A 16,784-nucleotide genomic window follows, 5' to 3' on the forward strand; every position below is an offset into this window, starting at 1 on the left:
TATCTCTGTCAAAGTATAAGAACACAGCTCCAAAATGCACTGAATCTTTAAAGTTGTATTTTAAAGTTTTCTAGCCAAAGTAATAATTTGCATCCAACTTTCTTCTTTCTTTGGGCTGTTAGCCAATTTCAGCACTTGGCCAAGAATATCTGAATACTTATAGAACATATAAGCAAACTAAAAGGGCAGTTTAAACATCGGAAAATTGCGTTTATAACAGTATACCAAAATTTATTGGACTGTGAAATTTATACTCTTTTCTCTACAACTCCGTTTCTAGCTCTTTTACTTCCTAATTTCAAGTTACATTAAACTGATTTTATGTATTTCTATGTCTCGAATAATAGAAATAACAAATTATTCCAAAATAAATATGAGGTACTTTTCATTTTTTATTTTGTAATAAAGAAATCCAAATTCAACAAATCAAATTTGTTTAAAACAACTAACTGAAACTGAATTTTAAACCTAGAATACTCTCTTTTTTTCTCTTAATCTCATTTCAATCTTATCAAAATTTGGTATCAAATTTACTATTTGGATCTGTGTCAAATCTGAATAAATTTCTTTTGCAATCTACCAGGAATGAGAGATTAAATGAATGCCTCTCACTTCATTTTCTCACTTAATGGATAATAGAAAGTATTCTGCCTCTTATAGAAAGACAGTTGTGTTAGTCTATGGTGACCGCTTATGAAAGCATATGCCTTTTGATAAAATGTATTAGTCAGAAAAGGTACCACTAGCCTCCTGATTTTTGTGATTTTATGTGACCACCTGAATCTGAGGTAGAGTGAGATTGAATGCATACCATATTTAGGAAGTTCCTTTTCAAAGGAACGATGGCCTGATTTTGATTCCCTAAGTATGCCAACCATGGTAAACTGCTTATCAGGGATAAAACAAGAACATCTGACAGCAGAGCAGTGCATATCATCAGAGAAGATCCAGTTCAGTAACTTTATTAGCCTGCAATCTTCAAAGTTTGACATCTTTTTTTCATGTTTCTCTAGCTGGACCTTTATCCCCCAGTAAGCTACACTATACCAGGACCATCAAGCCTTCAGTTCAGCTCACTGAAGTCACTCTTTCTAGGAAAAGTAATAGGTAAAAATCTATTTCAGAAATTGTTTATGTTTATATGGATTTTAGCTTTAATTAGTACATTATTCAACTCTTTTTAATTCTAAGTTACTCAGGGTTTAGAGTTAAACTCCAAATTGCAAAGTATAAAACAAATACATACAATGCCAGTTGCTTCTCTGATACGTAGCAAGTCCCATATATGATCAGATTTTTTTTAAAAAAAAATCAATGATTTCATTTTTTTATTATTTGTCTTCATCTTTCATATCTTTAAAAGACCTGCCCTGTTAAAGTAATTGTGATATAAAAATGGAAGAGTTGATTTTTTAGCAAATCCGAAGGAGATGGATGATTAGCTCCTATCACTGAGCCACAGAGGCTGACAACTTATCACTTCAGTATTTTCTGAACCCTGCTGCAGGGCAGGGGGGAAAATAGTAGCCATTATTTTTTCTCCATCCTTTAATGGACAGGTAGGTACAAGTATTTTTTTTTCCACTTCAAATCTGTTGAAGAAGGGATTGGAAGGCAAAGTCCAATAATGTCTAGAGATGAGGAGGGGGAGGAGGGGGGGGAGGCAGCTTTTTAAGGTTTCTTGTATTCAACATTATTTTTTAGCAAGTTGAAATTTATCTTAAAGTTCTGAATGATTTCTGGTATACTCTAAATTCTACCTGCTGCCAAAGAATTCTTATGTCTTACTTGTCAACCACTTACAAAGCACCTTTTTTGATAACAATAAAGCAAGTTGCCCATGTACAAATAGTCCTCGACTCGCAACACTTCATTTAGTGAATGTTCAATGTTGCAATGGCACTGAAAAGTTTACCATTCTTCACACCTATGAATGTTGCAGCATTCCCATGGTCACATGATTTACATCTAGAAGCTTGATAACTGACTCACATTTCTGACAGTTGCTATGTCCCAGAGTCATGTGATCCTTTTTTGTGACTTTCTGATGAGCAAAGTCAATGAGGAAACTAGATTCACATAACAACTGTATTATTAATTTAACAACTGCAGTGATTCACAAATATGGCTAGAAAAGTCATAAAATGGGGCAAAACTCACTTAAATTTCTCACAACATAAATTTTGGGCTCAAATGTCATAAATCAAGGACAACCCATAGAATATAAGCTTTGCCAGAATTAGGCTTGACCACAGATGGTTGGAGCAATTGAAATAGTATCAGATGCTAAAGCACCAAGCTTTCTGTACTTCCTGGTCCTCTCGCCCTATCTCTAGAAGTAAAATCAATTGCAGTATGGTGGCTTCTATATATAGAAATGGAGTTTACCTTTTTATCTTACTCTTTGCCTTAGAAAGCAAAGCATCTTAAACTGATCCTTTAGGACAGTGGTCGCCAACCGGTGGGCTGCGAGAAAATTTTGATGGGCTGCAGAGTAATGCCTCCCCCAAAGTACCCCCCCAAAGCAATCAATCCAGGCTGCAAAGGAATACAAGTCTGCGCTGCCCACATTGGCCCGCCCACCTGCTGGTCCCCACCCTTTGGCCAAGCGCAAACCTTACCTCGAGTAGAGCCACGTGAGCTGGAACTGGAAGGTAAGGTAAGATCAACAGCAGGAGAGGGAAATCCACCCCAAGGTGGCTTGCTGACATTGGTGGGAAGGTCAGTCCCATATTCCAGAGCTGTAGTAGTCACAGGACTGGCCTGTGCACAGGCCTGCCATGGATGAGCTACTCCAGGATGATCAAAGGGAGAGTCTTGTGACTACTGCAGCTCTGGAATATGGGACCGGCCCGTAGTGGGATTGGAAATCTCCACTTCAGCGCTTTGACTTCCAGGGACAGGAGTTCAGCCAAGCTATCTGCAAAATCATCTCTCTCGGGAGCGCTCACAGAAACAGCGCAGGAAACTTTGCCTGGGCTCTTGAGAGACGAGAATGACTCTGGATGCTTTTCTCTGCGAGCACTCACAGAGAGGGGGAGACTATTTTTCAGGTAGCTTGGCTAAACTCCTGCCCCTGGGAGTCAAAGCGCTGAAGCATGAGCAGCACAGGAAACATTGGCTAGGCTCTCAAGAGATGAGAGTGACTCCAGCTGCTTCTCTCTGCTAACAGGTGGCCAAGATATCTGCAAACTGTCAAGCGCTCCTCAAGAGAGACGATTTTGCAGATAGTTTGGCCGAACTCCTGTGCAAAAGGGAGCACAACGTTGTTGCACCTTGCTAACATGGGGGGGTGGGGGAGGGTTCTCATCCCCAAAGTGCCAGCATTGCTCCAGTGGCGCAGCCCTGAGGATGCTACCTTTGCCTGCACCCATCATCAAAGCGCAGCAGCCAGAGAAGCACTCCATCCAGCATTCCATTCAGAAGCGCTGAATTTCCAATCAGTGCTGGAGGCAGCACTGGGAGGGAAAAGGCAGTGCCTGAAGGGGTTTCCACAAAGGGGGGAAAAAAACCCTCCCTCTGCTGCCGCCGCTGCTTTCGCCCCTTTCTTAAACCCTGCCAGCTCCTGGGTGTCCTATTTGCAGTCCTGGCCAAGGATGCGCCCCCTGTCCCCCATTGCATGTCTATCAGGAACACCCAAGCCTGGAGTCCTTCTGGAGTCCTTCGGGGCTCCAGGTTTAAAACTGCATCCAGCCAGCCACTCCTTTTCTGAAGGGGAGATTCCTGATTACTTGTGTTGCCATATTTTTTTTCTGCCGTGGACCACCGCAGGAATCAAGAGTTTCACATATTTGTGGTGTCGGTCCCTGTCACAAAATCAGAGCCTTTTGGCAAGGTTTCTTGTATTTTATATTACTGGCCCATTTCAGGCTGATAAATATAATAGTTGGGGTAGAGAGGTTGTTGAGAGAAAGAGAAAATGTAATATAATGGCAAAATAGTTCCATTTTATTATACTGGTTGGAGAGTGGCTTCTGATAATCACAAAATGCAAAACCATAAATGTTTCCCCCTCCTAATCAACGTTACAGTATTTAAAACCTCAGGTAATAAGCAGTGGAAATTCAACAATACAGAATTAACCATTTTATCTGACACCTCACCGTTGATACTTAGAGAGACAATTTTGCCTGTTAGCGGAGAGAAGCAGCCGGAGTCACTCTCATCTCTTGAGAGCTGGTCACTGTCAGTCAAAATTCCTGCGCCACCGTCAGTCAAAATTCAAATTAGTGATCCGTGGGATTTAAAATTATGAGTTTGGTGGTCCCTGAGGTCCAAAAGGTTGGCGACCGCTGCTTTAGGAAACATTGACTGATTTGGAAAACTCATCTGTCTTCAAAAGACATTTGCTGTAGACCACAGGTGTCAAACTCGCCACGTCTTGTTGCTGTCACGTGACATATCATGATGTTTTTCCCTTCACAGAGCTGGGGTAAGTGTGGCCTGTGAATGACACATCCAACCCATGGGCCACCAATTTGACACCCCTACTATAGACTATTGCTTAGCTATGAAAACTAACTAGGTGACTTTCAGCCAGCCACTCTCTCTCAGCCCAACTCACCTCCCAGATTTGTTGTTGTGGGGAAAATAGGAGGAGAATGGTATTTTGAAGTTGAGTTATGTGCAAAATCAATAGAGGCTGGAAAAAATAAAAATAATAAAATAAAAATAAATATTTTATGAGCTAATAAAAGGCTTGTATGCTATGCATTTTGTAGGTTCCTGAGACAATTAAAATTACTTTTGTAAATACAACTAGCCTTTTCTTTTTTGCAATTTCCTTACTTCCTTTTTTCATCTATACTTATTTAATGAACATTTGAATTAGAATCATAAATGTGATTGGATATTTTTCCTAATTTAGAAAACCATTCCCAATCTAAAGAATATTTTCCACTTCTGGGCCAAGCATGACTGAGGAAGAGAGAGAGAGACAGAAAGAGGCATATTCAATGAAACTCTAAGCATCAGCAAGAACCATCAGGCTCTTCCTGAAAAGAACAGCCTGTCATTATTTATGCATCCCTCTTCCATTCTGAGGTTGAAGCACAAAACTGGGTGCTCATCAGTTTCAGTGTTCATGCCTGCATGGCTTTAGGAGAAATTTCATGAAATTATAAAGCTGGCAAGGGCATTTTTATTTTATTTATTTATTGGAATTTGCGAAACAAATACGTGAACAAGAATAAGAGACTAAAAATACAATGACAGAGACGATAGGTACATTAGTGCACTTATGTATCCCCCTCCCCTCTACTGACACTTAAGTATGAAGTAAGGTCCACAGAAGTCAGTTTGTGACTAAAACTGAAAATTTATAGCTGAGACAACTGAATCAGGTAGGGCATTCCAGACTTTGACAACTCTATTACGGAAATCATATTTTTTACAGTCAACGATTTACATTGAGTTTAAAGCGGTTGTTCATGCGCATATTATTGCGATTAAAACAGAAAAGGTCATTTACAGGTAAAAATAACTATGTATAATTTTGTATGCAATACCTAGGTCTGACTGCAAGCAACACAGTTCTAAGTTATCCAAACTTTTGGATAACAACATTATCTAAACTTTTTCCTACCAACTGTTTCTGATCTCCTCCTCTCCAAACATCTTCTGCTTGAAATTGTAAACTTTTGGTGGTGATGGTGGTAGTGATGGTGTTAATGATAGTGGTACCAACCTTAAGCAAGTTTGATTTTGAGTTTGTACAACAATAAAAATCAAAACAATAGTGTAAATTATTTGAAATGTATTTCATAGATGTACTTCATAATTGTGTAAGCAGAGACATCTGAATTATCTCTACAACCATTTTGAAATATGATTGGTTAAAGCACTGTCACCTGCTTAAAAAAATTATGAGTCAAAAAATGGAAATATGCAAATGTAATATTTATCACAATCATAATATCAGTAACGATGTAAATGATAGCTTGAGAAACCTTCAGCAGTTTACAATATTATTTGTAAATTATTTAAATGTAACATAAGCAAAAACACAAGCAGCACCAGCTCAGAGCAGATATCAGTTTCAATTTCAATTCTCAGCAAACCACACAGAGCCAAACCACACCCAGTCTGTCAGCTCTCATTGGCTGGTCTGTTACCATACTTACTCACTTGCTGACTTTGTTAACCATGTCTTGGCCAGTTAATGAATATACTCTGACAATTCCTGAAAAGGAGATACTAGATGAGTAAGCAGATGAGTAAGCAGATTGGAATGTTGGGAAAATTGTATTGCCCTTTGGTGTTGTTATTGGTTAAGGTGTGGCTGAATAGATTGCACTAGAAGAAGGAAAGAATGTCTGATGTCATTGCTTAGGGCTTCCAGGGACCAAGGCAGGTTCAGCTGCATCAATAGAGATTAAATCCTGGCACATCATTATATCAATTTGAATACACTGGCTTCCAGCTGCAAATAACATGTATATTCATACTGTAGATGTAAAACAAACATGTATTGTGATTAAAATCAGAGCCATCAAATTCAACCAAGGATAACTGAATTGTTTGTTCTTAGCTTCTGAAGGGCTGCTTTTGAAGCTATTCTTATCTATTCCAGTCATTATACATCTAATAACAATACAGATTTGTTTCACATTTACAATGTAGATGTGCTACAGTTTCTATTGTTAATCTCCAACTGGAAGCTAGTGTACATCACTCAGGTTAATACAATGATATAGTTTAATATCCTTATTAGTTAAAATACCCTTGTTAGTTAAAAACAGTATTCTATCCAGTGGTCCCTTTATCTCTGATAAGTTATCAGCAAATGGAAATGCTCCATCTTGTATAAGTTGCATCGTTGTGGCTACTCTCTGGAAGCCATGGTAGCCTTAGTTTATGATCAAAGCAAAGTTAAAATAAGGCAGAAAATAATAGATATAGAAAGTCAAAAAACTATATTATATGTGTCAATCAAGGCTCATCTAGATGCTTAAACTTTAATCTTACTCTGGCCAGGTATCTAAAGGCAGATTGAAATAGCCAGTTATAAGCAAATTATGACATTAACAAATTTTAATGTTTTGCTCAAGCTGTCTTGGTAGGGAGGTTTTTTTAAAATCCTCATATAGACCAGCTTTGCCCATATAGAACTTACATGTTAAAAGTACTGCTCATTTTCTTCTGTATCATCCTTTTTATCTTGACATTCAAATTATTTGACATCATTAATAGCAAATAATCTAGGCTTTCTGGATTTATTTTATCACTGATATTTATTATCTGTTTCCTTGCCTGCAGAAAAATTTACAAGATCATAGTATCCTATTATTTCATGTCCATCAATTGTTTTATAATTCTGTATTTTAGTTTATTATTCTATTGTTTATATTGTTGATATTCTTGTTGAATCTTAGCATAAACATTATGCTAACTTAAAAAGATAACAAATTCCTTTTAGATTTAATTAGTCGACCTGATTTTATAAATATTAATGCTTATAATTCTGGTATATATTATTACTGTATTTATAGTTGTAGATGCTTTATTGTATTCTATGGGAGTCTTGGCGTACAAATGATAATTGGGGCTAGGAACTCTGTGACTAAGTGATAAAGTCAGAAGAAATAATGTCATGAGACCACACTAATTTATGATGGAATTTCTGGCAGTCCCAGAATATCTTGTGCTGCTACAACATCCCACAATCAAAAGATTGCCATTTGTAACCTCCTACCAGCTTCCCCATAATTTTGCTTGTTGGAAGCTGGTATTGAATGTAATAAATGACAATCATGTGTCCAGCGGATACCGCAATATCATAATTAAGAATGTTTATAACTGACAATCACCTGACTACAAGGGGTGCTGTGACAGCCACAATTACATGAAACCATTGTAAGTAGCCAACCATAGTAAGTAACTACCACACTCAGCAAGTAATCCTTAATGGAACTACATGGAGGAAAGCATGCAGTGGGTTACCTTATGGTTCTGTCCAAATATCCACTGCAAAGAATTGAGATGGAAGCTGACAATCCTGAGGAGGCTGTAATTGATTAAACTGTAATTGTTTGTAAAGTCCAGTTTCATTGAGAAAAGATTCCTATAGATCAGGAGTGTCAAACTTTATTTCATTGAGGGCCACATCAGGGTTGTGTTTGACCTCAGAGGGCTGGGGTGGGCATGGGGCACAGTTGAGGCATGGCTATGGCAGGCATTTGACACAGGCTCAAAATGCATTTTTCTCCCTTTGCATTCAAAATAGCTATTCCAGACAAAGGGAGATTTACTTTCTGGCACAAATAGTCTCAATTCCATAATGTAGAGATTAAAGGCATGTAAAGTCCCCAGCTGCTATGGGGCTTGACTCTTTTGTACAGGAGCAGATCATAAATGAACTGACAATTTCTCCTGGTACCTCTAAAAACTGTCTGTCCAATGGTCTAACAATCTTTGTTACTACCTTGGACACAGCCCCAGAGGAGGACTTAATATTAGCAAAAAATTACAATATAACTATATTATGTCCATAATATTTTGCTGATCTACTATTTAGTCACTATTAGTAGCTAGAAACCCCTGGTGGACTTTTTGCTGAAAAAAGGGGGGTAAGTACCTCTCCCACAAAGACCTCTGGCAGGCTTTGTTGGCTTCCATTCCTACCTTAAGGGAGGTGTCAGAATGCAATTTTGGAGAGTCCAACTTCTCTCCATGGCCTTGGTCTATGGAAGACTACAGGGCCCTCCTCTGCCCCCCTCTTTATGAATTCTGGAACTGGACATTATTTTAATGGGATAACCCTGAGATCTGTTTGTGCAACACTCTGCCAGCCAAAATGGGCCAGAAGGGGTGGGTCCTCGTGAGGCCTCACCATAACTCATTTTGGCCGGCAGAAGCAACATGGGCTGGTCCTTTGATATTTCCAGGCTAGTCCTGTGGGCCAGACCTAAGCACCATGCAGGTTGGATTAGGCCCGCAGACCTTGAGTTTGACACCCCTGATGTAGATATAGAAAACAAAAAACAACTCAACTTTTTTTTTTCAATTCCAATTTGGGCTGAGTTCCTATTTCCCCATTTTTTCCAAACACTCCTCCACCCCACCCACCCACACATTAACTGATAGGACAAAGAAATAATGCACTTCCATTCACATATACTTAGAACATTTCCCTTACCAAATTATTTTTTTCTATTTCTCTTGACAATCTAAATCTCTTTATAGGATCACTGAAAGGTCCTTCAGAACAACTCTACAAATTTATTATATGTGTTTAAATTCTCAAGCTTTTCCTAAATTTTCAGGGTTAGATGGATTATAAAATGTTAACTAATTTTTTAAAGAAAGAATTCTTTAAAATTCAGGTGCTTTAAAACAAAACCACCTAAAGCCATAGTAAAATGTGGCTGTTCAAAAATGCTATTACTATTAGAAGGCTGTAGCAAATATTGAATAAATTGAAAAATGAAGGATTATGTACTGATACAGATATGTATAATAACATTAGATCACATAAGTCTGATTAACATAGTAATTTTCATTTGTATCAATATTACTTTTGTATCAAAATGAATGACACTCAGGCACCACATTGTCCATGAAATAATATTGACTATATTGAAAAATTTTAAAAAAACTTTACAAAAAAAGTAAAGTGAGGCTACTGTGTACCACCTGCCTTATGTTCCAGCAGTCAATAGTAATTTTATCTATTTATTATATGCTCACCATCTCACCATTTTGACTGGCAGCTTTATAATGTGGACCCCTGAAATAAGCATTAAAAAATTCAATATACATATTGACCTATACTAGATATGCTCTTTTCTATCTCTTGAATGGTATCACTGCCTACTTCTCAGGATGAAAGTTAAAAACAGATTAAAACTTCATGGCTGAGATGAATATAGACTGATAAATGAAATTAAATGACTTTATTTGTCAGGGCAGAATTCAGATCTAATCACAGTGCTACAGTATGATATAGTGATATCATGATGTAGTGATAATTAGCCTTGTATACAATATTTAATACCGTTTGTTAAAGTAAAGATTCAATAGTAATATGAATGAAAGTCTTTTTAAGGATGACTGTTAGCACTTTAGCCAAGACCATTTCACTTGTTTGGAAAATTGGACATCAACTGCTGAATATTTTATCAAAATTAATGTATTAGCATTTAGTCTCCAATTTTAACATTTTTTACAGCATGACCTTGTCTTGGCATAAGAATAGTATAGTTCTGTCTCTAGAAATGCAATCTGATTATCTCTACATGAATTTCCTCAGAAATTACATAGCATAATACCCAATCAAGGCAAAGCGACATTTTCCTTCTTAATAAGGGACAAAACAGCAGAATGCCCAATGATTTCTAGATTCCACTTTTTTATATATACTGCATGTCAATGAGAATGTGTCTATCAATGGAAAAAGAAAAATTAAAAACATAAAATTCCATGTTTTAATTCAAGAGATCACTACTAGTGCTTCAATAAAACAAGTAACCCCAAAAACTTTAACCTTAGACTGTCTACTATTGACCTCACCCCCTTCCTAAGAGGCCTGTAGGGGGCGTGCAGAAGCGCACCAATCCTGCCTACTGTCCCTGTTCTATTGTTTTTTTCATTTTTCTTATAAGTATCTATCTCATGTATTAAAAACTATATTTATTCTTATATCTGTATCTTGTAAGCGATTGACAAATCACATAAAATGTAAAAAAAAATGTAAAAAGTTACTGGAAATGATTAAAGAATTAATGAATTGAGTAGGAGCTGTCAAAAATATATCCTGTTCTTGTTCTCAGCAGATATAATTTTAATAATTTGTAGTACACATCTTATTTATAAATCTATCTATTTATTCTTCATTTATTTTCCAAGCTGAGCATCATTTGACTGTGTGCTCATAAGACATTGCATTCATTTACAATTTACCAAATTCAAGGTTGGGAGTTGCTAAAATATAAAAAAAGGAAAATAAAACATATGTGAAACATATCTGATCAACTGAACTGTCTGGAGAATGTAATCTCGATTTCCCAAGCTCTTCCTTGGATATCCAGACGTCCCCTATCTTATTTGGCTTCTGAATAACTGTAAAGATTAGTTCTTAAGGAAGGCATTTAAGGTTATGGTGGTTTAGCCTATCATTGCAAGATGGCATTGTCATGATTTCTGGAAAATTGCAAATTTATGGCATTCTGTAGTCTATTCTCTATAAAAGTCTAGGAAAACTGCAGCCCAAATAAAGAAATAAATTTCACAAAAAGGAATCCTAAAGCATTATTAGGTTGACAAAATCCATGTTTTAAGGCTAGGATGGTCATCACTTAAGAAAGCTTCTAAATATCTCCATTTTGCTGCATCTTGTTGATGCCTACTGGATATTTTTAAACATTAAGAACACATATTCTCTCTCTCTCTCTCTCTCTTCTCTCTCTCTCTCTCCCTCCCTCCCTCCCTCTGTGTGTGTGTGTGTGTGTGTGTGTGTGAGGGAGAGAGAGAGAGAGAGAGAGAGAGAGAGAGAGAGAGAGAGAGAGAGAGAGAGAGAGTACTGTGTTAGTCTATTGTGGTGAGGAAAATAGTGCTACCAAACTCCTGATTTTCTGTCTCTCTTTTTTTCTATTCTTACGTTATTTGAGTTTGCATTAGTTAAAGCATTTAAGAATCCTTGTATCACCTCATCTTGATTTATAATAGCAGATTGTTCCGGAAAGAAACCATGCCTTGATAATTCATAATTGATTTATGCCAACGTGTGAAATGTGGGTTTCCTGTGGGAATAAAAACTCATACTATATCGTAGCAATTTCCTATTGTCTTTCAGCCAAATTCTTTTTTCCAGTTCTTTCAGAGCAATTAATTCTGCATCTAAATTAATATTGTATATAAGGTATTGAGATAATGGTTTTGCATAAAATAATTCATCAACTAGTAATATTTTGAATTAATAAAATATGGGACTTAGACAATCTAAGAGGTTGAAATCCTTAACTGTTGTGGAACTCACTGAATGATTTGGGGCCAGTCATCCTCTCTTAACCCATAGGGCTGTTGAGGGCAAAATACTGTAAGTGCTGCCTTGAACCCTTGGGGAAAAGATGAACAATCAATTCTAAATAGTAGAGATTTTCCACCTTTGTGTTTATATTGTATCTTAATATGTCATAATAGCAGCTTTGTGTATCTGCAGGGCATAGTTGTTTTAATTATTGTCTAACCCAGGGGTGGGCAAAGTACGGCCCGTGGGCCACATCTGGCCCGTTGGTCTTTTTAATCCAGCTCGCTGAAGATTGGTACAGAATTAAGGTTTGATGTGAATGATTGAATGATTGCATTCATTTGATTTTGACTTGTAATGACAGGCATTTCGACACCAGGTGGCGCATTAGGCACAGTGACTTGATTTTGTGGAGATTTTGCAGTTTTTTATATGTATCGTATCTTGTGCTGACCCGGCCCGTCTGTCAAATTTTAAAAGTCAATGAGGCCCCCGAGCCAAAAAGTTTGCCCACCCCTGGTCTAACCTGTACAACCATCACAAGATTATATTACATTACTTCATAGTATATTTATGCCCACCAACTGAAAAAAGTATTTTAGTGGAAGTAAAGCTCTCTCTTCAAAGCATTAAAGCAGATACCTACTTTGTAAGGCTGGCATGGCTGCCGTAAAAATTGTACCCATGTGTGTATATGCACAGCCACTTCACTTCCCTGGTGGTTTCACCGGGGAAAGTTACATGGACAAATAGTTCCAGACATCTGGAGCCAGACTATGAAATACCCAACCCCACACCGGCCTTGCAAATATTTGCTGTAATAGAGAAGGATTCTTCCTTACACTTACATATTTTATGAAATATACCTTCCAAATGCTTTGCACAGACCTAGTTTACAAGGTTGAGCTATAGTTTGTTATTGTGTGAAGACTGACGTAAAGAATGAGTTAAGCAGCTCTGCTTTCTCTCTGTTGCCTGTTACTTCCTTGCCGCCTTCTCTCCTTAATGGACCAACTGCTTCCTTGATTTTTTTCTTGTTATTTATATGTTGGCAGAAACTTTTTATTATCCTTGACTTTTTGTTGCAAGTCTTTGTTCATTCTGAGCCTTTGCTTTCCTGACTTTATCTTTGAAGATTCTGGCTATCTGCTGATATTAATCTGCAGATTCTGGCTATCTGCTGCCTTAGTTGTATGTCCATCTTTCCATTTTTTGTACTTGTCCTTTTTTTCTTTCAATTTGCCAGAGAGATCTTTGTGCAGCCATCTTGGTTTCTTCTTGGATTTCTTATTTTTCTTTATCAGTGGTATTGTCCTGGTCTGGGCTTCTATGATGGTACTGTTCAGAGTTTCCTAAGATTCTTTAGTTGTTTTCCCCTTTAGGATTTTCATCCATGGAATTTTTCCCAAGTTCCCACTGAGTTTATTAAAATCAGCTCTTTTAAAATCTAAGACTCTGTCATTATGTTCTATTGCTTATATTTGTGTTACGTTGAATTCTAGTATGACATGGTTGCTCTCACCCAAGGTTCTTTCAGTTTCAACTCCCTCTATTACTTCTTCTCTGTTTGTAAGAATTAAGTCCAGTATGGCTGTCCCTCTAGTTACATCCTCTACTTTTTGGACAACAAAGTTGTTAGCTAGGTTGGTTAGGAACCTATTTGATTTCTCACTTGGTGCATAATTAGTTTCCATTAATATCAGGATAATTGAAGTCCTCCATTACTATTGTAGTATGTTTCCTGCTTTTGTTTGTTAGTTGATTGGCAAAAAGATCACCTATTTTTTCTGCTTGATTGGGTGGCCTCTAATATACACCTATGGCCATGTCATTCTTTTTTTCTTTTATATTGACCCATATGCATTCTAGGAGGCTTTCATCTTTGGTTTCATGCATTTCTGTAGCAATATAGTGGTCCTTTACAAACACACCTCCTCTTTTATGGGGTATGGGTTTTTTGAACAGTTTGTATCCTTCTACCAGTATGTTCCAATCATGGGTTTCATCCCACCAAGTTTCTGTTATTCCAACTATATCATATCTACATTCATGTATTAGTAGTTCAAGTCCATCCTGTTTGTTCCCCAGACTTTGTGCATTTGTATAGGCACTTGAGATCTTTATGTCTAACACTGTATTTACTGTCTACATAACCTGTGTTGTGCCTGTCTGCCCCTACTTTCTTGCTACCTGTTTGATTAGTGCACATGGTATGGCACTCACTATTAAATGCTTGGTTTTGCTTGACAGCAAGGTTGATAATCTTACCTGCACAAACACCTATGTTACATGCACTAGTAACCTGTTAAGTTTAGTTTGCTGGGGACAGAAATGTTCTGTATTAATTAATTATCTGTCCCCACTGTTCAATTTAAATGTTTATCCAGAAAGTCTGTGAATTTAATACCACTTGGAATACTACATCCAATTTTGGCTGCCACAATGTAAAAAAGATGTTGAGATTATAGAAAGAGTACAGAAAAGAGTAACAAAGATGATTAGGGGATTAGAAGCTAAACACATAAAGAATTGTTGCAGGAATTGGATATATCTAGTTTAATGAAAAGAAGGACTTGGGGTGATATTCCAATATTTGAGGAGCTCCACAAAAGAGAGGAAGTCAACCTATTCTCCAAAGAACCAGAAGGCAGGACCAAAAAAAAGGAGGGGGGGAGAACTAATCAAGGAGAGAAGCAACCTTGAACTAAAGAGAAATTTCCTGCCAGAACAATTAATTAGTGAAACAACTTGCCTCCAGAAATTGTGGAAGCTCTAATCAACTTGATAGCAATCACATAACACACTGACAAATGTCCTCCTCTCAACTTCAATACATGACATCAATAACTGAATCCTACTGTGATCTGACTGGCTCATTGCCAAAACGAGATGACACCTGATTGGCTCTCTAAACATCATGCTCATACAATCAGATAAAGGAAAGCTACCTGATATCAACCTAAGCAAATTGTGCTTCCTTTTGCTATTGGGTCTTTCTCAGAATGACTGGCCCAAAATCACGCATCAGGCTTTACAGCTAAGGAGGGACAGAACTCATAGACTCCTGGTTTCTGACCTGATCATTTAACTACTACACCAAACTGTTTTAAGCCACTCAAAATTAACTACTTCAAAAATATAGAAAAAGTTCCAATTTGCGCAATGCTTCTGTTGGAAGAAATGTCCATCTGGATGCAGTTCCAAGTGGGAAGAAAGACACTGGAAACATGGAGACTGCTTGGAAGGATGGTTTAGTGGTAGACAGCAGGACCACATGGTTTGAGGTCCTGGGCAAAAAAAAAAAACAAAGGGTGAGAAAAGGTGCCAAAAAAGGTTTGCCATCACTGTCCTAGAATATTTCATTCTTCTAGGAGATGGGTGGGTGCTAACTTTCTACACTTCTTAGTATGCTTTCCCACTAAAATTCTGAAATACTGAAGTGTTGCTTTGATTGTAACTAAATCTTTGAATCCAATATGAAATGTCATGAATAAAGAATCAGTTAGTTTTCATTTCCATCTAAATGTTAAATTTTTTAAAATGCAAGCATTATAGCTATACCTAAGGGATAAAAATCCAATCCATGCTTTTCACTTTTCCAGTGCTGCATTCCCCCACCACACCCCCTTATATTGAATTTCTACTACAAGAAATAGCATTCCAATTACTTAAAAAATCCAGCCCAGATTTGCCATCAGTTCTTCACCTGCTTTTCTCTATACTCAATATGTCCATGTACTGGTGACCGTGTGAGTGTATGTGTTTCTGTGTGGCTTACTACTGACTGCAGTCATTCAGCACGAAATTCTTCTTGCCAACAAAAGGTTTATATATAAAGGTTTTCCAAGATTTGCTATCTCCACATGAAGGAAGTGATTACCAAAAAGAGCAGCAGTGAGTAGAGGAAAGAAAATCAGGTAAGGGTATGGGAAATTATTTTCAGCTGTTCTTGTTTTATGAGCTCTTGTTTTCTTCAGATCCTAAACTGCTGCAAGCCATGGATTGTATAATTGCTGTTCTCCATGCGTTTAGTTAGAAGAGACTTTCTTCGCCTATATACTATTTTGTGTGCAAAGTCCTTTTAGGTTATTTCATTTTTAACAAAAATGATTTTTTGTTTTTGCTCTTTCCAAAACTGCACCTTGCAAATTGTTTTAACAGGACATAGGAATAAAATACCAAAAAAGATGCAATGTGAGTCTCCTAAAGCAAAATGACAGGGTTTCTGAGCCTTGAAGACTGTTGTATGTATTGTTGTATGAGCTTTCATAGAAGTAAATCAGCTGAGGTCAGTCTTTGGTTTAAATAAAACTGAATCATATATAGCTTGGCTAACTTGCTATTTATTAAATCCTTGACATGCATAATATAGAACATCATCCTAATTTGCTCAGAAGATGAAAGATTTGTTCAGGTGATGCTCACAGGAACAAAAAGAATACAGCTGCCACAGATTCTCTCCCACCTGTAAGGTTTCTACACTATACGAATATGTAATGAGGTGATAATATAATTAATATGCATGTTAGTTTTGTTTCAATTAACTGATTTCAAGTGCAATTTTGGGGGGTAGGCATTCCAACCAAAAAATTTTATAAAAATATTTATAAAAATATTTGAACCAAACCTTAACCCAAAAGATCAAGAGAAATAGACTAAAATAGTCTAGTAAGAAAATAGCTAGTTAAGATATTCCGTTATACATTTCCTCAGGAAATACATCTTAAATGTCTACAATTACATGTCAGGCTTTTTAGAAAAAATGCAATGTGGAAAACCAGAAACCACAGGCCCCAGTAACTGATGAAAACCAATAATC

The 16,784-nt window shown here is 37.1% G+C and overlaps 1 protein-coding gene across 1 annotated transcript in view; it reads left to right on the plus strand.

Moving 5' to 3' along the window:
- CNTNAP2 (contactin associated protein 2) overlaps window positions 1–16,784 on the plus strand; it is an 850,526-nt gene that overhangs the window by 805,022 nt on the left and 28,720 nt on the right. Inside the window, exon 21 of the mRNA XM_087917173.1 lies at window positions 1,014–1,107. Coding sequence (XP_087773299.1) covers window positions 1,014–1,107 — 94 coding nt within the window. The remainder of the gene's footprint in view (window positions 1–1,013; window positions 1,108–16,784) is intronic.

Source organism: Pseudonaja textilis, chromosome Z, assembly GCF_049901715.1.
Source record: "Pseudonaja textilis isolate UNSWEBS1 chromosome Z, rPseTex1.2, whole genome shotgun sequence".
NCBI lineage: Eukaryota > Metazoa > Chordata > Lepidosauria > Squamata > Elapidae > Pseudonaja > Pseudonaja textilis.